The sequence below is a fragment of the Manis pentadactyla genome, chromosome 16 (genome assembly GCF_030020395.1).
Source record: "Manis pentadactyla isolate mManPen7 chromosome 16, mManPen7.hap1, whole genome shotgun sequence".
Lineage (NCBI taxonomy): Eukaryota > Metazoa > Chordata > Mammalia > Pholidota > Manidae > Manis > Manis pentadactyla.
In genome coordinates, this window is record NC_080034.1 from 78,082,040 (window position 1) to 78,098,726 (window position 16,687).

The 16,687-nt window shown below is 40.3% G+C and overlaps 1 protein-coding gene across 9 annotated transcripts in view; it reads right to left on the reverse strand.

The window, feature by feature from the left end:
- Positions 1 to 16,687, reverse strand: part of CARMIL1 (capping protein regulator and myosin 1 linker 1) — a 356,120-nt gene that overhangs the window by 23,367 nt on the left and 316,066 nt on the right. For all 9 annotated transcript variants that reach the window (XM_057493799.1, XM_057493802.1, XM_057493798.1 and 6 more), the window contains 2 exons: positions 7,216 to 7,282; positions 6,786 to 6,982 (listed from right to left, as the gene is read on the reverse strand). In XM_057493799.1, the coding sequence (XP_057349782.1) occupies positions 6,786 to 6,982; positions 7,216 to 7,282 (264 nt within the window). The remainder of the gene's footprint in view (positions 1 to 6,785; positions 6,983 to 7,215; positions 7,283 to 16,687) is intronic.

Below are 16,687 nucleotides of genomic sequence, written 5' to 3' on the forward strand. Positions count from 1 at the left end.
CGTGCACACTGTTCCAGAGAATAGGAAAGGAGAGAGTTTCCCAACTAATTTTATTAAGGTAGTATAATTTCGAAACCCAAATAGTCTACGCAAGAAAGAGAAAAAAGAAAAAATATAGGTCACTCTCATTTATGCACACAGTGAAAAATTCCTAATAAAATAGGATAAACCAAGCCTAGCAGTATATTAAAACAAAGCAAAAATATCATGATCAAAAGTATTTAGAAAGAGGGAGGTGATATGGCTAGATCCTGCTAAAGTACTCTATTTTGTTTTTGGGCCCACAATGCAATTTATTCAGAAAAGAGTAATAAAGAATTGTAAATTGATTCCAGACAGTATCCTATAAAGAACATTGAAAGAGCTTAGGAAATTCAGATTAGAGAAGGAAGATCTACTAATGACCCACAAATATTTACAAGTCTGCGAAGTAGAAGAGATTTAAGTAACATGTACCACTGCAGATGACAAGTACAAGATGGTTAAGTTAAAATTATAAAGATAGATTCTACCAGCACATAAAAAATAATTTGCTAATACTTAAGAGCTTTTATAAAATGTCTGCATCAGAGAAAGAGGCCAAGATGGACAGACTGGTCAACTGTTGGCCATGTAGAGCTTTTTAAGTACCTGATGAGGGATTGGACAAGATGACTTCAAAATCCCTTCTAGCCTTGTGATACTGCGATTCAGAGCATGTAGGAGAAAACTGAATACCTAGTATTTAGTCAATTTTAATTAGAGATGGTTTCTTTCACCACTGGGCCAAGTAACACGGGGCCATACCAAAAACACATTGGCGAACTGATTAACATTGACATATCATGCAAAGTGCAGCCATTGTACAGTATATTAGAATGATTCATGGGATGATCATAGCCCACTCGGGTACTTGTCCTGGACCTCGTGTTCCCTTGAATAATGAGCAGATAGTCTTAAAACTCTTCCAGTGGGAGATGAGGACTAGAAGCTCGGAAGTTTCCTAAAGCCCAGTCCATTCTTCCATGCAGATCTTTCAATGGTTTTCCTTTAGGGAATACGCTCACCTGTGGTCGGGGCAGGTGAAGCAGAAGGAGCAACAGCTAACTGGCAGGGGATGGGAAGCCCAAGGTCACACTCCTTCATCCCTGAGAGTGTTTCTCAGGCTCACCTGTGGTTAGATGGCCATGTGACCAAGTCCTGGCTAACGGTATTCCGATGACAATGAAGTTCATCATTTCAGACCTGGCCCATCAAACCTCCTGGGTGTGAGCCTTACGGCGTCATGTCACCCTCCAGGTGAATGGCTAGGACTCCAAAGACCAAAGAGGAGGCTGAGCCCCGGATGGAAGCAGCTTGGGTGCCCGAGTGATCCCCTGACCAGGTGCACCCACATTAGCCTATGGTGTGAGCAAGTGATTCCCTGACCAGGTGCACCTACATTAGCCTATGGTGTGAGCAAGTGATTCCCTGACCAGGTGCACCCACATTAGCCTATGGTGTGAGCAAGTGATTCCCTGACCAGGTGCACCTACATTAGACTATGGTGTGAGCAAGTGATCCCCTGACCAGGTGCACCCACATTAGACTATGGTGTGAGCAAGTGATTCCCTGACCAGGTGCACCTACATTAGCCTATGGTGTGAGCAAGTGATTCCCTGACCAGGTGCACCCACATTAGCCTATGGTGTGAGCAAGTGATTCCCTGACCAGGTGCACCTACATTAGACTATGGTGTGAGCAAGTGATCCCCTGACCAGGTGCACCCACATTAGACTATGGTGTGAGCAAGTGATCCCCTGACCAGGTGCACCCACATTAGACTATGGTGTGAGCAAGTGATCCCCTGACCAGGTGCACCCACATTAGACTATGAAGTGAGCAAGAAATACACTGAAATATCAGGGACCTAGCATATTACCTTCCCTCCTCATTTTCCACCCTGGAAAAGATGGATTTTAAAATCTTTGAGCTCATCAGCCATAATGTAGTGTGTAGAAGTTCTTATATTTACATTAATGAAATGAAAAAATAAGAAATTGAATATTTTGTCTCATTATTAAAAACAGATTGGGGATGTTTTTGGAGAGGTTCGGTTTGCCCTTTTGTGGGAATGCTGACACATTCTGGTGCCTTCAAAAATGACATTTCTACTCTTAATTTTCCTGTGTAAAGCTCTCATCTCAAAAGCAAAGACTTTCTGAAAGTCACTTCTACTATGAAAATAATTTTTGTATATGAATTCTTGTAAAATTTCATCGTTTGTTCATTAGTAAATATGAGTAAGAATTGCCCAAATTAGAGTAGCTAAGAGTGATATGAATCCATTTTCAGGGACATTTTTCTCCTCCTCCATTTTAGTGTCAGGGAGAGAGAATAGGGAAAAGGGAAAAGCAAATATTAATATAGTAATGACAGCTAATACTAATGAAATGAAAATACTAGCTTTGAAGAATAGTATTTGCATTTAATAAAAGATTGTATGCTTTCATTATATTCATTTCTCATGACTACTCAAAGCCGTAGCCTGGGCTGGTAGTATAAGCTGGTCCAGGCTCAGGAAGATTCTGTGCCTTGTCCAGACACGCTGCTGGGAATGGGATCAGCCGATTCTCTCCGCTCTTGCTGCTACAGTACAAGATTAAATTCTATGGGCTCATCAGCCCTAATGTAGTGTGTAGAAGTTCTTATATTTACATTAATGAAATGAAATAATAAGAAATTGAATATTTTATCTTATCTCATTATTAAAAATAGATTGGGGATGTTTTTGGAGAGGTTGGTAAAGACTTAAAATGTATAGGTAGGATGTCTATGTCAATTATTCATAAAACGTCTGGTAGTTTAGAATGACTATAGTTTGACCCAAGATTAAATTTTTACTTAGTTTTTTAAAAAACTAAGTTGTCTACTCTTCATATTTACATATTTATTTGTATACTTTTGGCACAATAATCAATAGCTGCAACATTATTTTTGGCCCAGTAGACATTGACATGTTGGCACTTACTGGCTTGTGTGATACACTAAGAAGTGTATATATTTGTTCTTGGTGCCCAGTTCCTGGTACTGAGGTTCTAAAACTCTTAGAATGGTCTGCATGATAGAGGTAACAGGAACATATCTTGTTATTTATAACAAGCCCCTTTCAACCATACCTGAGTTTACGCTAAAAGGTGGCTCCTGGGTCGGCCCTAGATAGTTTCAGGATTGGGGCTGGCTGTCAGGGAAACCAACCACATAATAACAGGGCTGGAACTTTCAGCCCCACCCACTGACTCTGGGGAGGGGAGTGGATTAGAGCTTGAGTTAATTACCAATGACCAATGATTTAATTAACCATGTCTCTTAATGGCATGTCCATTAAAACTCCTGAGTGACCTAATTCGCAATCACAATACAGGTAGGTCACGGGGGAGGCAGTACAGCGTGGAGAAGACAAGCACGGGCTCTACAGCATCTTACTACACTGATGGACAGTGACGGCAATGCGGGGACGACGAGGGACTTGATAATATGGGTGAATGTTGAAACCACAATATTGTTGATGTGAAACCTTCATAAGATTGTATATCAATGATACTTTAATTTAAAAAAAAAACAACTCCTTAGTGACAAGGTGTGGAATGCTTCGGGGTTGGCAAACACACCAAGGGGCTGGGAGGGTGGCACCCCCTACACATCGTTTTCATCCGGCTGTTCCTGATAAATCAATAATAGTAAGTAGAAGTATCTTCTTGAGTTTTGTGAGCCATTCTAGCAAATTATCAGACCTAGGGGTTAGGCAGGAAAATAGGTATGAGCAGGGGTAGAAAGAAAATAAGGCCGTAAAGCCCACTAGAAAGGACTCTAATGTTGACCAGTTAAAACTAGAGAGCTAGGAAAGACTCAGAGTCAATGAGTAAATCAGTTAAAGCTCAAAAGGCCAGGAGCAACTGGGCCTGGAGTGTTTGAATATTCCCCAGATAAAGAGAAGTATCTCAGCACAACCCATGTCTTCATTGTGTCAATTAGGTCATGCCACTGCAAAATTCCCTTTAGCCTGCTAAAAGCCCCAGCTATAAACAGCTAATAAAAACAGGAAAAATTCCATCTTAAAGCTAAAATTGCATTTTAAAACCCAGGAAGTTGAGAAGTAAGATTCTTAACATACTCCTTAGCAAACAGACAATAACTCAGCCCACCTTGGAGGCAGGGCAGGCGGTCCTGACTGATGTGCTCCCAGACCAGGAAGCTGTGATCCTGGGAGGGAACCAGAAAGTAAATTTCTTGTGTTAAGCTAATTTTGCAGAATCACTGGAAGGACTGATGAGAAACTTAATTTCTCATCAAAATAAACATCTTGAGACCACTTAACAAGTCCACACCCCTAGCTCTTTGTCACATTCCAGAAAAATCCTTAAAAGGGGGAACCCCAAACCTGTCCGTGCGCTCCTCTCTCTGAAGCTGCCTGTACTTTCTAAGTGTGTAGCCTTAAACCTTCTCTCTCCAACCTTTCAGGACGCCTCTCCTCCCTGAGGTTGCCTGTACTTTCTCTCCCTTCAAGTAATTTTAAGTAAAACTTTTACTCTGCTCCACTACTGTGTCTCTGCTCTTCAATTCTTTGTTGCGGTGGGGACAAAGGATGGAGGAAAATACACAACGCCTCCCCCAACATAGGGACGTGTCATGGGAACCCCCCTGAATTTATAGCCAGTAGGGTCTGAAGTACAGGTGGCAACCCGGGACTGGAGTCTGAAGTGGGGGCAATGGTGTTAAATGATCGCTGTAAAGAATACCAGTAAAGGATTTAAGCTGTAACCTCCTCATTCTCCGCTGAAAGGTGTGGCTGCTGTGCCTGTGTGGCAGCTTCCCGGAGTTGTCAGATGTGCAGGTTCCCCAAAGCCACAGGTGCTGGGAAACCGTAAGGAAGTAAGCATATTTTCAGTACGGACTGGAGGAAAAGCAAGCTATGCCTTGTTTCTCAGTCCACAAAGCCGCAGGGAAGAAGTTACACGTATGTAACGCATGGTCACAACCCCTTATCGTAGGACGCACGCTGTGCCACTGAGTCCCAAGGACAGGACAGCCTCAGGTGCGCTGTCCCGAGTCCCGGCGTCACTGTGGGTGAGGTTTAACTCTCACTAGGGCACATCCAGTACATTCCTCCACCAGAACTCTGTCATAGCTTGCTTCCTTCTTCTTATTTTTTAAATGTGTAAAGAAAAAAGTACACAACATTCTCTTTCCATAGGTCGCTGACTCAGTCAAGGGTAAACTTGAACCATCATTTCACATACAAGCAGGACTCTCGACATGGAAAGACCCAAAGAGGAACCATTTATTTAGTAATCATTTAGAGTCTAGTGTGGGAGGCTGTCTTTTGCCTATCTGAAAAGGCCTTTTCCTTATTTAAAAAAAGGGAATAAAAAGTTTATTGCTTTAAGAATATGTAATAGTGCACTAACAAGTTAAAAATCAAGTAAATCAGAAAAAAATGCACTAAAAATGTTTTTCATTTCTTTGAAGCAATGTCAAGCTATTCAGACTCAGATGAGAGAAATAAACTAAACACAACTAGCCTGATCCTGTACAGTAAATGACTGACCACACAGATAATCCGTGGTGACCTTTATCCATCAATGTCGCTAGTCATAGAGCTGTCATCCAATAAATACTGCTGAACACCTATTATATTCCAAACATATCCTGAGCATTAAGCATAGAATCATGGCTAATAAACTGTGTGCCTTCCCACACAGAGATTATAGATGAGGAGAGAGTGCTTAGACTAGAACACTGGAGCTATAGCAGAGTAAACAGCAGGCACTGGAGGAACCACAGCCTCCACAGAAACTGGTGATGCTCCCTGAGGGGCAGGGGATAGAAGGAGAAGGGCAGGTTTACAGAGAGACAAGCTCCCAGTTCTGAATCTGTTCAGCCTGAGATGCTCTGAGCAATTCAAGCTCAGGAGACCGGAGACTCCTTGCATCTAGAGTTCAGCAGAGAGGTCGCTGGTCAACAACAGAGAAACTGTAACCATGGGTTCAGATGTCATCACCCAGACAGCAAATAATACATTCAAAGGCCAGGCAGGGAAAATTGAAGAGGCAGGTGGGGAGAAGAGGGTGATGACTCAGAGGTCCTGTAAGAAATTGCCTTTCAAGAAGGATGGCACTTTCTATGCCAAGTAATGGCTGAGGCAACACAGTGACAGCTGAGGAGTGGCTGCAGGACTGGGCCAGGAGTGGCCTCGGCAGGGCAGTGTCGCGGGCGGAGAGGTACAGAATGAAGATTTCGGTGGATAGCAGAGACGCAGGAAGATAAGGAAGAAAGATAAGAGGCACAGACTTTTTCATGAAGTCTGACTGTAAGGGAGTGAGCCATCACACCACCAGCACAGCTGTCCTACGTGCGACCTCTTGACCATGATGTCACGTTACAGGTTATCAAAAGCAAAGGCACCAGACCAGGTCAAAACCAAATGCAAACCAATTTTTAATTATAAATAAATTCTTTAGTACCTATTTTTCCCATCTTCTTACACTCAGACACTATAAAATTCCACAGATGTTGCCTATTTATTTCACACTCCTGACTGTCTAAGAAGTTCAAAGGCAGCTCTGTTCTGAAGAGTTGGTAACCTGACAGCATTATCTTTTCTAAAATTGTTGAGTACCAAATGGAGATATTTTGCATGAATAGCTCATGAAGAGCTTCTATTCTCTTCACTGCATCTCTTTTCACGTAATGCAAGGCAGTTTAGCAAGACTTTCCCCTGAGGAGAAAAGGGGAAGGACAGAGGCAGGGCCTCTCCATCCACCTACCGCTGCTTGGCTGGGCTTCTGCTTCTTATCCCGCTTTGGCCTTAACTTGGTGAAATGCTCCAGCTTCTCCCCTTCTTCAGAGGGCAACTCAGAAATAAACCCTGAGCTCCGCTTCTCTTGTCTGACAGCGGGGAAAGGAGGGTCTTCTACGTGAATCGGCACCTCTTCCAGCGCTTTATCTAGATCAAACTCCATTTCTAAAATACAGTAAAGCCAAGGCCAAAGCTTATTGCAGAGAGATGGATTAAAAAATTCCCCAAAGTCTTCTCGGTTCTATCACAGAGTAGCAAACCTCCATTCAAAAATCACTTAACTCTCTTTCTCAGTAGCTGCTCCTATAGGGCATCCCTGAGAAACATCCCTGAGTGGCCTGTGTTTCTTGCTGAGGGTACAGTTACAAGGAAATGATCAGCATTAGCAAAATACTCACCAAAGGCCCTGGAAACAGGCCGCAGCATTCGGCTATGGATACTCTTCCGTTTGGATTTAGGAGTTATCTAGCAATGAGATAAAGAAGGCACTGAGACAGGTAATCACAGAAAACTTGCCTTTCAAATTTCAGAAACATCTCAAGGGGGCAAGGGGAAGATTTGGGATCAACAGTTTATGCTCATTATTTTTTTCACTTCATTCGCAGATGGCAGGTAACATCAGACAGCCTGACTGAGAAAACTTAACCAATACGTTCTTAATATTTATAATTTTTTCAAATAAAATACCCAGCTTCTTTCTTCTTCCCCCAGCCCTCATCAGTTAAATTCTATTTATATGGCTGAAAAGAACAATGAATGATACAGAATTTAACTCCAAGCTACACATGTTAAAATGGATATAAAAAAGATTGAGAGATTGTAAACATCAGTCACTAAAAACTGACAAGTATTTACTGTTCTTTATCACAGCAACATCAATGTAAGCAAAAGAGAACTCTGTCACTTTAATGATATAAGTAGTTTGTTTTGTTTCACATTTCTGTCACCAAGATTTTGATCTTTACATCACGGGCAAAAACTAATTAGGAAAAAGTCGCCATGATTCGGAGTTCTGTGTCTGCTGTTGCTCCTCTGTAAGGCGTCTTTGATCCTGCTGGACCTTTAAAAAATGAGTCCAAAACCCAAACCACAGCCAAAGCTTCCTAAGAGCACTTTTCTAGCACTGGTACCAGCTGCTGATTACGTAAAGACAAACCTATGCAAGGCGTTAGCTTCTCCCACAAATAGGATCATACACGTCAAAGCAGGAGGGAACCTTGGTCATCTCCTACACAAACTTGATGAAACTGAGTCACGGAGATGAGATAGGTTCCCGTTCAAGGTATCAGTAGGAGAGGAACGAGGAACAGCCCCTTTCAAAGGCCAGCCCAGCATCCCTCCTACCACACCATTCGTTACCAATACACAGATGGATGGACTTTAACTGGTTTGACACTAGAAACTTGTGTTTGTGTAAACTAAGAGATAACATAACTGAAAGAATTTAGTTTGTAGACTTTCATTTAATTTAATAGGTTGTCATTTAAGGCTTTCTCGAAGAAAAGAATCCACAAGGTTGATAAACTTCCTTTGGTTCAAAGAATGAATTAGTTCATACTGATGCTTAAAGCAAACAACTTAAGAGTTTTGACAATTTTATGCCAGTTTTAATAGTGATATCCTTTTGCTTCTACTTATTGCTGAGAGAGCAATTGTACTTAAATCCATACTGGTCTTCCTGAAATACACAATGAAAATTGCTGATTTGGTTCTTTCAAACTTCTATTAAAGATGGACAATCTGAGGATCATCTATTAATGAAGCAACATGCTTTTTTAGATTCAAAAAATACCACAGTCAATCCAATGAGACTAAAAAGGAATCCAGTTTCAAGGTTGTTCTCCCCAAAATTGACCTTGCAGCTGGCAGAATAAGGTAGGACGTCACCTGTCTGGTCTACTCAGAAGTAAAACCTCTAAAAATACTTAAATCTTGGGAGACACAAACTAAAATATACGCTGTATTTAGTCATGAAAATTTCTTCAGTATTCTATCCACTTTGTACCCAACCATGATAGGTAAAAGGCTCACGAAGTAGTTTGGATATAATTTCCAGCCAATTCATTAAGGTAGTTACAAATAAATAGGAAAGAAATTTTAAAAATACATGAAACGAAGATGTCTTCCAAAATTCTTTCCTGTGACTCTCAGACATTATACAAAGAGTGTCCTTGGGCCAAAATCACGTGGCTCAGGTTTTCCTACTTAACCTTTGTAACACATACCAAATACATGTATAACATATGACCATCATGACATTTCAAATTTAGCATGATTTAAAATATGTGAAAAGGTATGTAGAGTTACCCATAGCATATACAATAATATATATATGAATACGAAAGATATAAAGAGACACATTTACAAACCTATGCCCATCTATAAATGGATCATTAAGTTCAACCTAATTTTACCAATATATGGAGAAACGTGCATCATCATCAGCATTTTCTGATGGTTGACATCACAGGGGAACTAATTTGCTCTTCTTGGTCTAGCTTTCTAATGCCTCAAAGCCTAGTTTATAAAATTTGTATATTGGAAAGATGCACCTCATGCATTTTCAACGCTTTCCTTTATTTCACATGGTCTTTAAAAGTGCAAATACCTTCTAATTGCATTTCACATAAAACTCTTATACTGTGTTTGACATGTCTGTCAGTTTTTGAAGTTTTGCCATGTTTGCACAGGACCAATGGTCTTTTGCTAAAATAAGCAGGACTTGAAATCAGGCTAGGTTTTAAGCTTGGTATAAAGAATAAAAACCAATTTTATACATTTTCCTTTTCATGGATTAACTATTTTATAATCTTTTTCATGGGGTTTAAGTATAGCAATGGTAAGAAAAATATGAGTCTTATTTTCTCTCATTTTTTCTTTTCTTGAGAATTTTTTCTTCCTTAACAGTTTTATAGAAAAATACAGACTTGCTTGATTTTATTAGCTTATTGTTATGATCCCTCTACATATAAATGTAAAGCAAGAGGAAGTGTAAATGTGAGCTATGATTATCCACCCAACTGTACAGTTAGAAACAAATATTCTATGTTTCTCTAGAAATCTGGCTTACAAGTCGCCCTCCTTCCCCCTACCCATATACCTGTTAGATAAGTAGCATCTTGGGATATAACCATCCTCTTCAGAACTGTTAACTCTCTTGTACAACAATGAAAGGGTTAGTTTTCTCAGACTCTTTCTTAGTCCTCATTCCCCTCCTTGAACATCTGTCAAGGCCTAAGTATTTTCTAATCAGAGAAATCACAAAGTGCCCATTGGATGAAGGTGTTCAGCAACTGAAGCAGGAAATGTATACACAGCAAATGGACCTTTCTCACATCAATTCGTCATTAACATTGGCCACTATTACTTCAGGCCTAGATAAAATTACTTTACCATTAATAATGCATTTTATAAATAAAAAGAAGTAATTTTCAATATTCACACCCTCAGGAAGTATGAATAACATACTTTTAATGTGTTAAACCCTTTAAAATGTAACTTAAGAAGGAAAACCCTACACCTAAAACTTCTTTCTCATCTTGACATCACAAGCCATCAAAAATATCCCCACCATGGCAGAGTGTGAATGAAATGCAAGGCTCTGCGCTCTAGGAGTCCAAAAGTGACATCATGTCTACATTGCTCAGAAACCTTATCATTTGAACCAATTTTTATAATTCTTTTAAGACTATTCTCCATGTAGCTCAATAGTGGTACTTCCACTTTTACCACAAGTTAAGGACAAATGTTGGAACCTTACAAACAAGAACATTTTTTTTTCTTGGTCAACTCATGTTTAATGTGTAATTCCTAGACATACTGATTTTCTTAAAAGCAAGTGTTAAATTGTTCCTATCACCACAAAAATAGGACAGTACTTTCCTTGTTCATTTCACCAAGTTTGCACAAAGAATAATAAACACTCTCACTCCAAGCTCAAGAATCTCTATTTTTCTTTTTCCTGAGGTTAAAAAAGCAAAACAAACAAGAAAGTTGGCTAACAAAATCCAAATAGTTGGGAAGCAAATTGGTAAAATTCTAATACAAAAAGCAAATCACGACGTTGATTTTCATCAACCCTAGGAAATAAGCAATATGACAAGAATTAGAAAAATCCTGAAGTTTAAATAATCATGTCTTAAAAAAAATTTTTTTTTTACATGAAAGGAATAAGCACTTTTCTCCTGTTGAACGTATATAACCCTCTTCATCAGCACTCCCCCTGCTTTCAGACACATGGCTGGGGTTATGTGAAATTCATCGCCTGTTCTGCAGGTGAACCATCTTGTAAACTCCAGTCTTGTCTCTAAATTGCTGCCTATTTCATGCAGGATCCACAGACGGATGAGGACAGCACACATCCTGGGAGGTCAGCCAGGCAGCAAGGAAGCAAGCGGAGCACAAGAATGTGAACTAGTACAGCCAGGAACTGCACAGCCACCAAAAAATACTTACACTTGTACAGCAGAGAGTCTCCATGCAGCAAAAAGGAAGGAAAAAAACATGAATGGAAGAGAGATAAAGCAACAGCATCACAAGAAAGGGGGTGGGGGAGACACCATCCACAAACAAGCAGAAAAGCTACATAAAAAGCCTTCATAGCAAAGGAATAAGGAAAGAATAAGGCCAAAATATTATTGGCTTGAGGCATCCAATCTAGCTTTTTATAAGAAGCATAATTACAGCTACAAAACTGCAGAAACTCTTAGAGATACTACCTCTTTTGTTAATTAAGAATGTGCAAAATGCCATCTGCAAACCCCATAAGGTATTAACCCCATCTGGGGAGGAAGACATCGTCAAGCCCAAAGGCACATGGACAGAACACTGGACGGATGTGGAAAAGCCCTGCAGGTTTGGGTTCCTGGGTGACAGGGCCAGTCCCAGCAACAAAGTGAGGAGGGTATCTACAGTCGTGTGTAAGCGCTCCTTCCGGGGCTCTTTCACATCACTCTGTGGTCCCCGCTGCCCTTCACGATGAAGTGGCTTTGATTTCCCTCTCCCCCTCAGTCATTAAAACTCTTCAGGAAAGGGTCTGATGCCAGGTTCCTGCACAGGCACCCACCCACAGTGCGACTGAATGTGGATGACACTTTCATACCTTAGTGGGAATTTTGGTTACCTGCTTTTCACATTAAATCTCTAATTAATTAAATGATTTTTAAAACCTCATTGATCATCATTAACAGTTGTTAGGACATCTTCTTAATATGCTGAAAATTTATAAAAGAATGTTTAAAAACAACAAAAAACAAGCAGTCTAGTTGTAGAATACCAGGCTTGTGAAAGCCAAGTATGGAGGGGGGTAGGGTGTGTGTCAGGATAATCTTTTCCAAGTTTCCTGAAAACACATCCTGGGGAAGGCCCCTATACCATCTACCTAGGGTTGACATTTTTTCCTCATTTTCTCTGTTTTGTATTTTCTGTATGTCAATTTTTCTCAATATACAACAGGATGAAAATACAGGGCTCCTCAATTTCAGAATGTAAACAGTTTGGGTCTCTTCAGAGGAAAGGTGGCACACAAAAAGAATTCCCCATGACCATCACCATTATCACCATCACCACCACCACATCACCACCATCACATCACCACATCACCATCCCCACCACCACCATCACATCACCACCATCACCACCCCCCCATCACAACAACCATCACATCACCATCACCACCATCACACCACCACCATCATTACCACCACATCACCACCACCACATCACCACCATCACCTTCACCACCACCATCACATCACCATCACCAAGCCATTCTTGTTTATCAGAAAGGCTCCTATCAGCAATGTCTTGAAATAGTCTAAGCCTCCAGGCTTCTAATTTCATACTTTATAGGTAATTTTCTTCAAATATACCTCATTTTAGGACACATTAAATTATACTGAAAAGAGCCTTGCTGAATCAAAGATGAAAAAGTAAAAATATATTCAAATATTCTTGAATTGTCTGGAATAAAGACACCTGCCCCTGTCTTAAAACACATCCTCTCAAAAGCTTCTTTAGAGACGTGACTACGGATACATACATAAGAGAGTTACAGCTTTTTGTGAAGAGTCAATTCAACAAAACAAGTACTCCGTCCCAATTATCCACCTAAAGGTCTTAACTGAAGGTGAGGAAACTCAATCGGTTCAACTCCTAAAATGACAGGCAAGCAAAAAAAAGTTCCTATGAAGTGAGAAACCATGGAAACAATTCAACCTTTCAATGGAATGAAGATTATTGGTTAGTTCCTCTTCTTCCTCTACACACTTTTCGGAACTTATTTATAATGACTTCCAGAACATCTCCCCATCAGGATGAGGGAACTAGTGGGTGAAGAGAGGTCATCCTCTTTCAAGAGCATGTCTCATGCTCAGGGATTCGGCTTCCAAAAACTGAGCTCGAATCCTGGACCTGCCACTTAAGGGGTTGTAGAACTTTAGCCAATGTTTTTGTGAAGTTGGACCTAGTTTTCTAGTTTGTAAAATGAACTGTTGGGAGGATTAAATATGATAATGACTGTATAGTACTTAACACAGAGCTTAGCATTCTACTGCCATTCAATGACCTCACAGTACTTCAATAATTGGTAGTGACTATGAGCAGTAACAATAATACTATCACTTTTTTCATTTTTCTATTCCCAAGAAAGGATTGGGGGTAAACCATACATTAAGTAGTAGATTTATAATAGCAAAAAGCTGGAACAATTCAAAAGCCTATCAAATAGGGAAATAGATAACTAAAATGAGTACAGTTAACCCTTGAAAATCACAGGTTTGAATTTCATGGGTCCACTTATATGCAGATTTTTTCAATAAATTATGTACATACTATAAACGTATTTTCTCTATAATTTTAATAACTTTTCTAGCTTACTTTATTGTAGGAATGATATATAATACACATAACATTCAAAATATGTGTTAATTGCCTGCTTATGTTATCAGTAGGGCTTCCAATCAATAGTAGGCTATTTAGTAGCTAAGTTTTTGGGGAGTCAAAAGCTGTATGTGGATTTTCAACTGTGGGGGAGGGGCTCAATGCCCCTAACACTCACATTATTTAAGCACAAAACTGTACATTCATATGACAGAACAGCAGTTAAAAGGGGAAAACAATTTTATATACAGCAACATGAACAAACCTCTGAAGATAATATTGAGAGAAAAAAGCTTCAGAAAGACACACAAGGCATATCACTAATGTAAATTCTAAGACAAACACTATATATTGTTTGTAAATGCATGTATATTCAAACATACAAAATAAACAGGGAGCGTCCAATCAAATTCATGATAGCGACACCTTGTGGAAAGAGGGAAGAGAATGAGACTGTCAGTAGAGGTCAAATGAGGCTTAACTTTATCAGTAATGTTTTATATTAAGATTCAGCAAATATTTATTGAGCACCTATTATGTACTGGGCTCTCAGAGATGGGGAAAGAGCAGTGAAGATAGATGAGGTCCCTATGCTCCTGGAGTTTAAATTATGGTATCAAAAAAATACACTGACAAAATAAAGATGCTTATGTGTTAATGTTAATGTGTTAATGCAGGGTATTGGGAATATGGTATTTGGGGTGTTTAAGGCACTTTCTTTGTAATTTTGTAGCAACTCTTCAAAGAACCTATATAGGAACACTTAAAGAGATCACATTAAGTGTTTACTGATCATCTGGACTTACTCCACAGATACCCTAATAGAAGCTCACTTGAAAGACCATATATTACCGCCACAATGGCCAACTCCTGATGGGTAACAATGACAAAGGGAACAATTTGATATCTGATCATAACAGTATGGAGGTGGGAACTGATCACAGTAATGACATATGTGAAGAAACTTTAAAGATTCTTGAAGCAACTCAGGGCTGTTCTGTATGTGCAACTGGTTTTGTACCTGTTATTATTCACACGAACTATTCAACAATACCTGCCATCTCAGTATTTGGAAGCCTGTAGCTTTGGGGGAAAGGGTGTTCCCGGCCTGGGATAATCCCCTATGAAACCAGTAAAACCGAAATAAGTCAAGGGAAAAGCTGGGATGGGAGGAAGGCTTTGCCTTACAGTCACTACCCAGGCCCGGCTCTGTCTGACTCGTCGCACCAGGGTTCATGCTCTGCGGCCTCCACTTGCTATTTCCCCCACCCGTCCCTTCTGGGAGGAACTCCACCGGCGGGTCCTTGGTGACTGGCAGACGCAGACCAATTACATACCAGGAATGGAGGGGAAGACAGAATGGCTGTTTTCTCTTCACCTCTCCACACGGATCCACAGGAGGCTCTGCAGTGGTAAACACCTACTGACATGCAAATGAACCAAGGCCAGGCCTGAGAGTCTGGGAATTCTGCCGTTTACCCCACAGAGCCCGAGAAGCCAAAATGACACAGGAACTTGGTACCACATCTACCTTCACATCTTTCATCATGAAACTCACATATAAGGGATTAAAAAATACTATGAACACTGAGTGGGTATATACTCTATTAACCAGAAATATACAAGTATTTTGCCAGGCATTTCAGCACTTCTAACAAAATCACAGAGACAGGGATTTGCCATTCAGGCATTATCCTTTTAGTTAAAAAAATATAAGAAAATCAGAGGTTTCCCTCGAAGCACATCAATTCAGGCAAATCTGCCCAAAGACTGCAGAGGAGCCTTTTGCCTCCCAGATCATCAGCCCTCATCACATGCGCACAAATTTCATTAAGGTATCATTGATATACACTCTCATGAAGGTATCACATGAAAAACAATGTGGTTACTACATTCACCCTTATTATTGAGTCCCCCTCACATCCCATTGTAGTCACTCACTGCCCAACAGTGTAGTGAGATGCCACAGAGTTCCTGTTTGTATTCTCTGAGCTACACTGTCTTCCCTGTGATCCCACCACACACCCTGTGCACCAATCATGATACCCACAATCCCCTTCTTTCTCCCTCCCCACCTGCCCTCCCCCACCCCACCCCTTTGGTAACCACTAGTCCCTTCTTGGAGTCTCTGAGTCTGCTGCTATTTTGTTCCTTCAGTTTTGCTTTGTTGTTATACACCACAAATGAGAGAAAACAATTGGTAATTGTTTTCTGCACCTGGCTTATCTCACTGAGCATAATACCGTCTAGCTCCATCCATGTTGTTGCAAATGGTAGGATCTGTTTCTTTCTTATAGCTGAGTAATATTCCATTGTGTATATGCACCACCTCTTCTTTATCCATTCATCTATGACTGGACACTTAGGTTCTTCCGTATCTTGGCTATTGTAAATAGTGCTGTGATAAACATAGGGGTGCATATGTCTTTTTGAAACTGAGAAGTTGCTTTTTTCTTTGGGTAAATTTCTAGGAGTGGAATTCCTGGGTCAAATGGTATTACTATTTTTAGTTTTTTGAGGAACCTCCATATTGCTTTCCACAATGGTTGAACTAGCTTACATTCCCACCAGCAGTGTAGGAGGGTTCCCCTTTCTCCACATCCTTGCCAGCATTTGTTGTTCTTAGTCTTTTCACTGTTGGCCATCCTAACTGGTGTGAGGTGATATCTCATTGTGGTTTTAATTTGCATTTCCACAATTAGCGATGTGGAGCAATTTTTCACATGCCTGTTGGCCATCTGAATTGCTTATTTGGAGAATTGTCTCTTCTTATCCCCCGTCCATTCTTCAATCATGTTATTTGCTTTTTGGGTGTTGAGGCAGGTGAGTTCTTTAAATATTTTGGATGTTAACCCCTTGTTGGATATGTTGTTTACAAATATATTCTCCCACACTGTAGGATGCCTTTTTGTTCTGCTGATGGTATCTTTCGCTGTACAGAAGCTTTTAGCTTGATGTAGTACCATTTCTTCATTTTTATTTTGTTTCCCT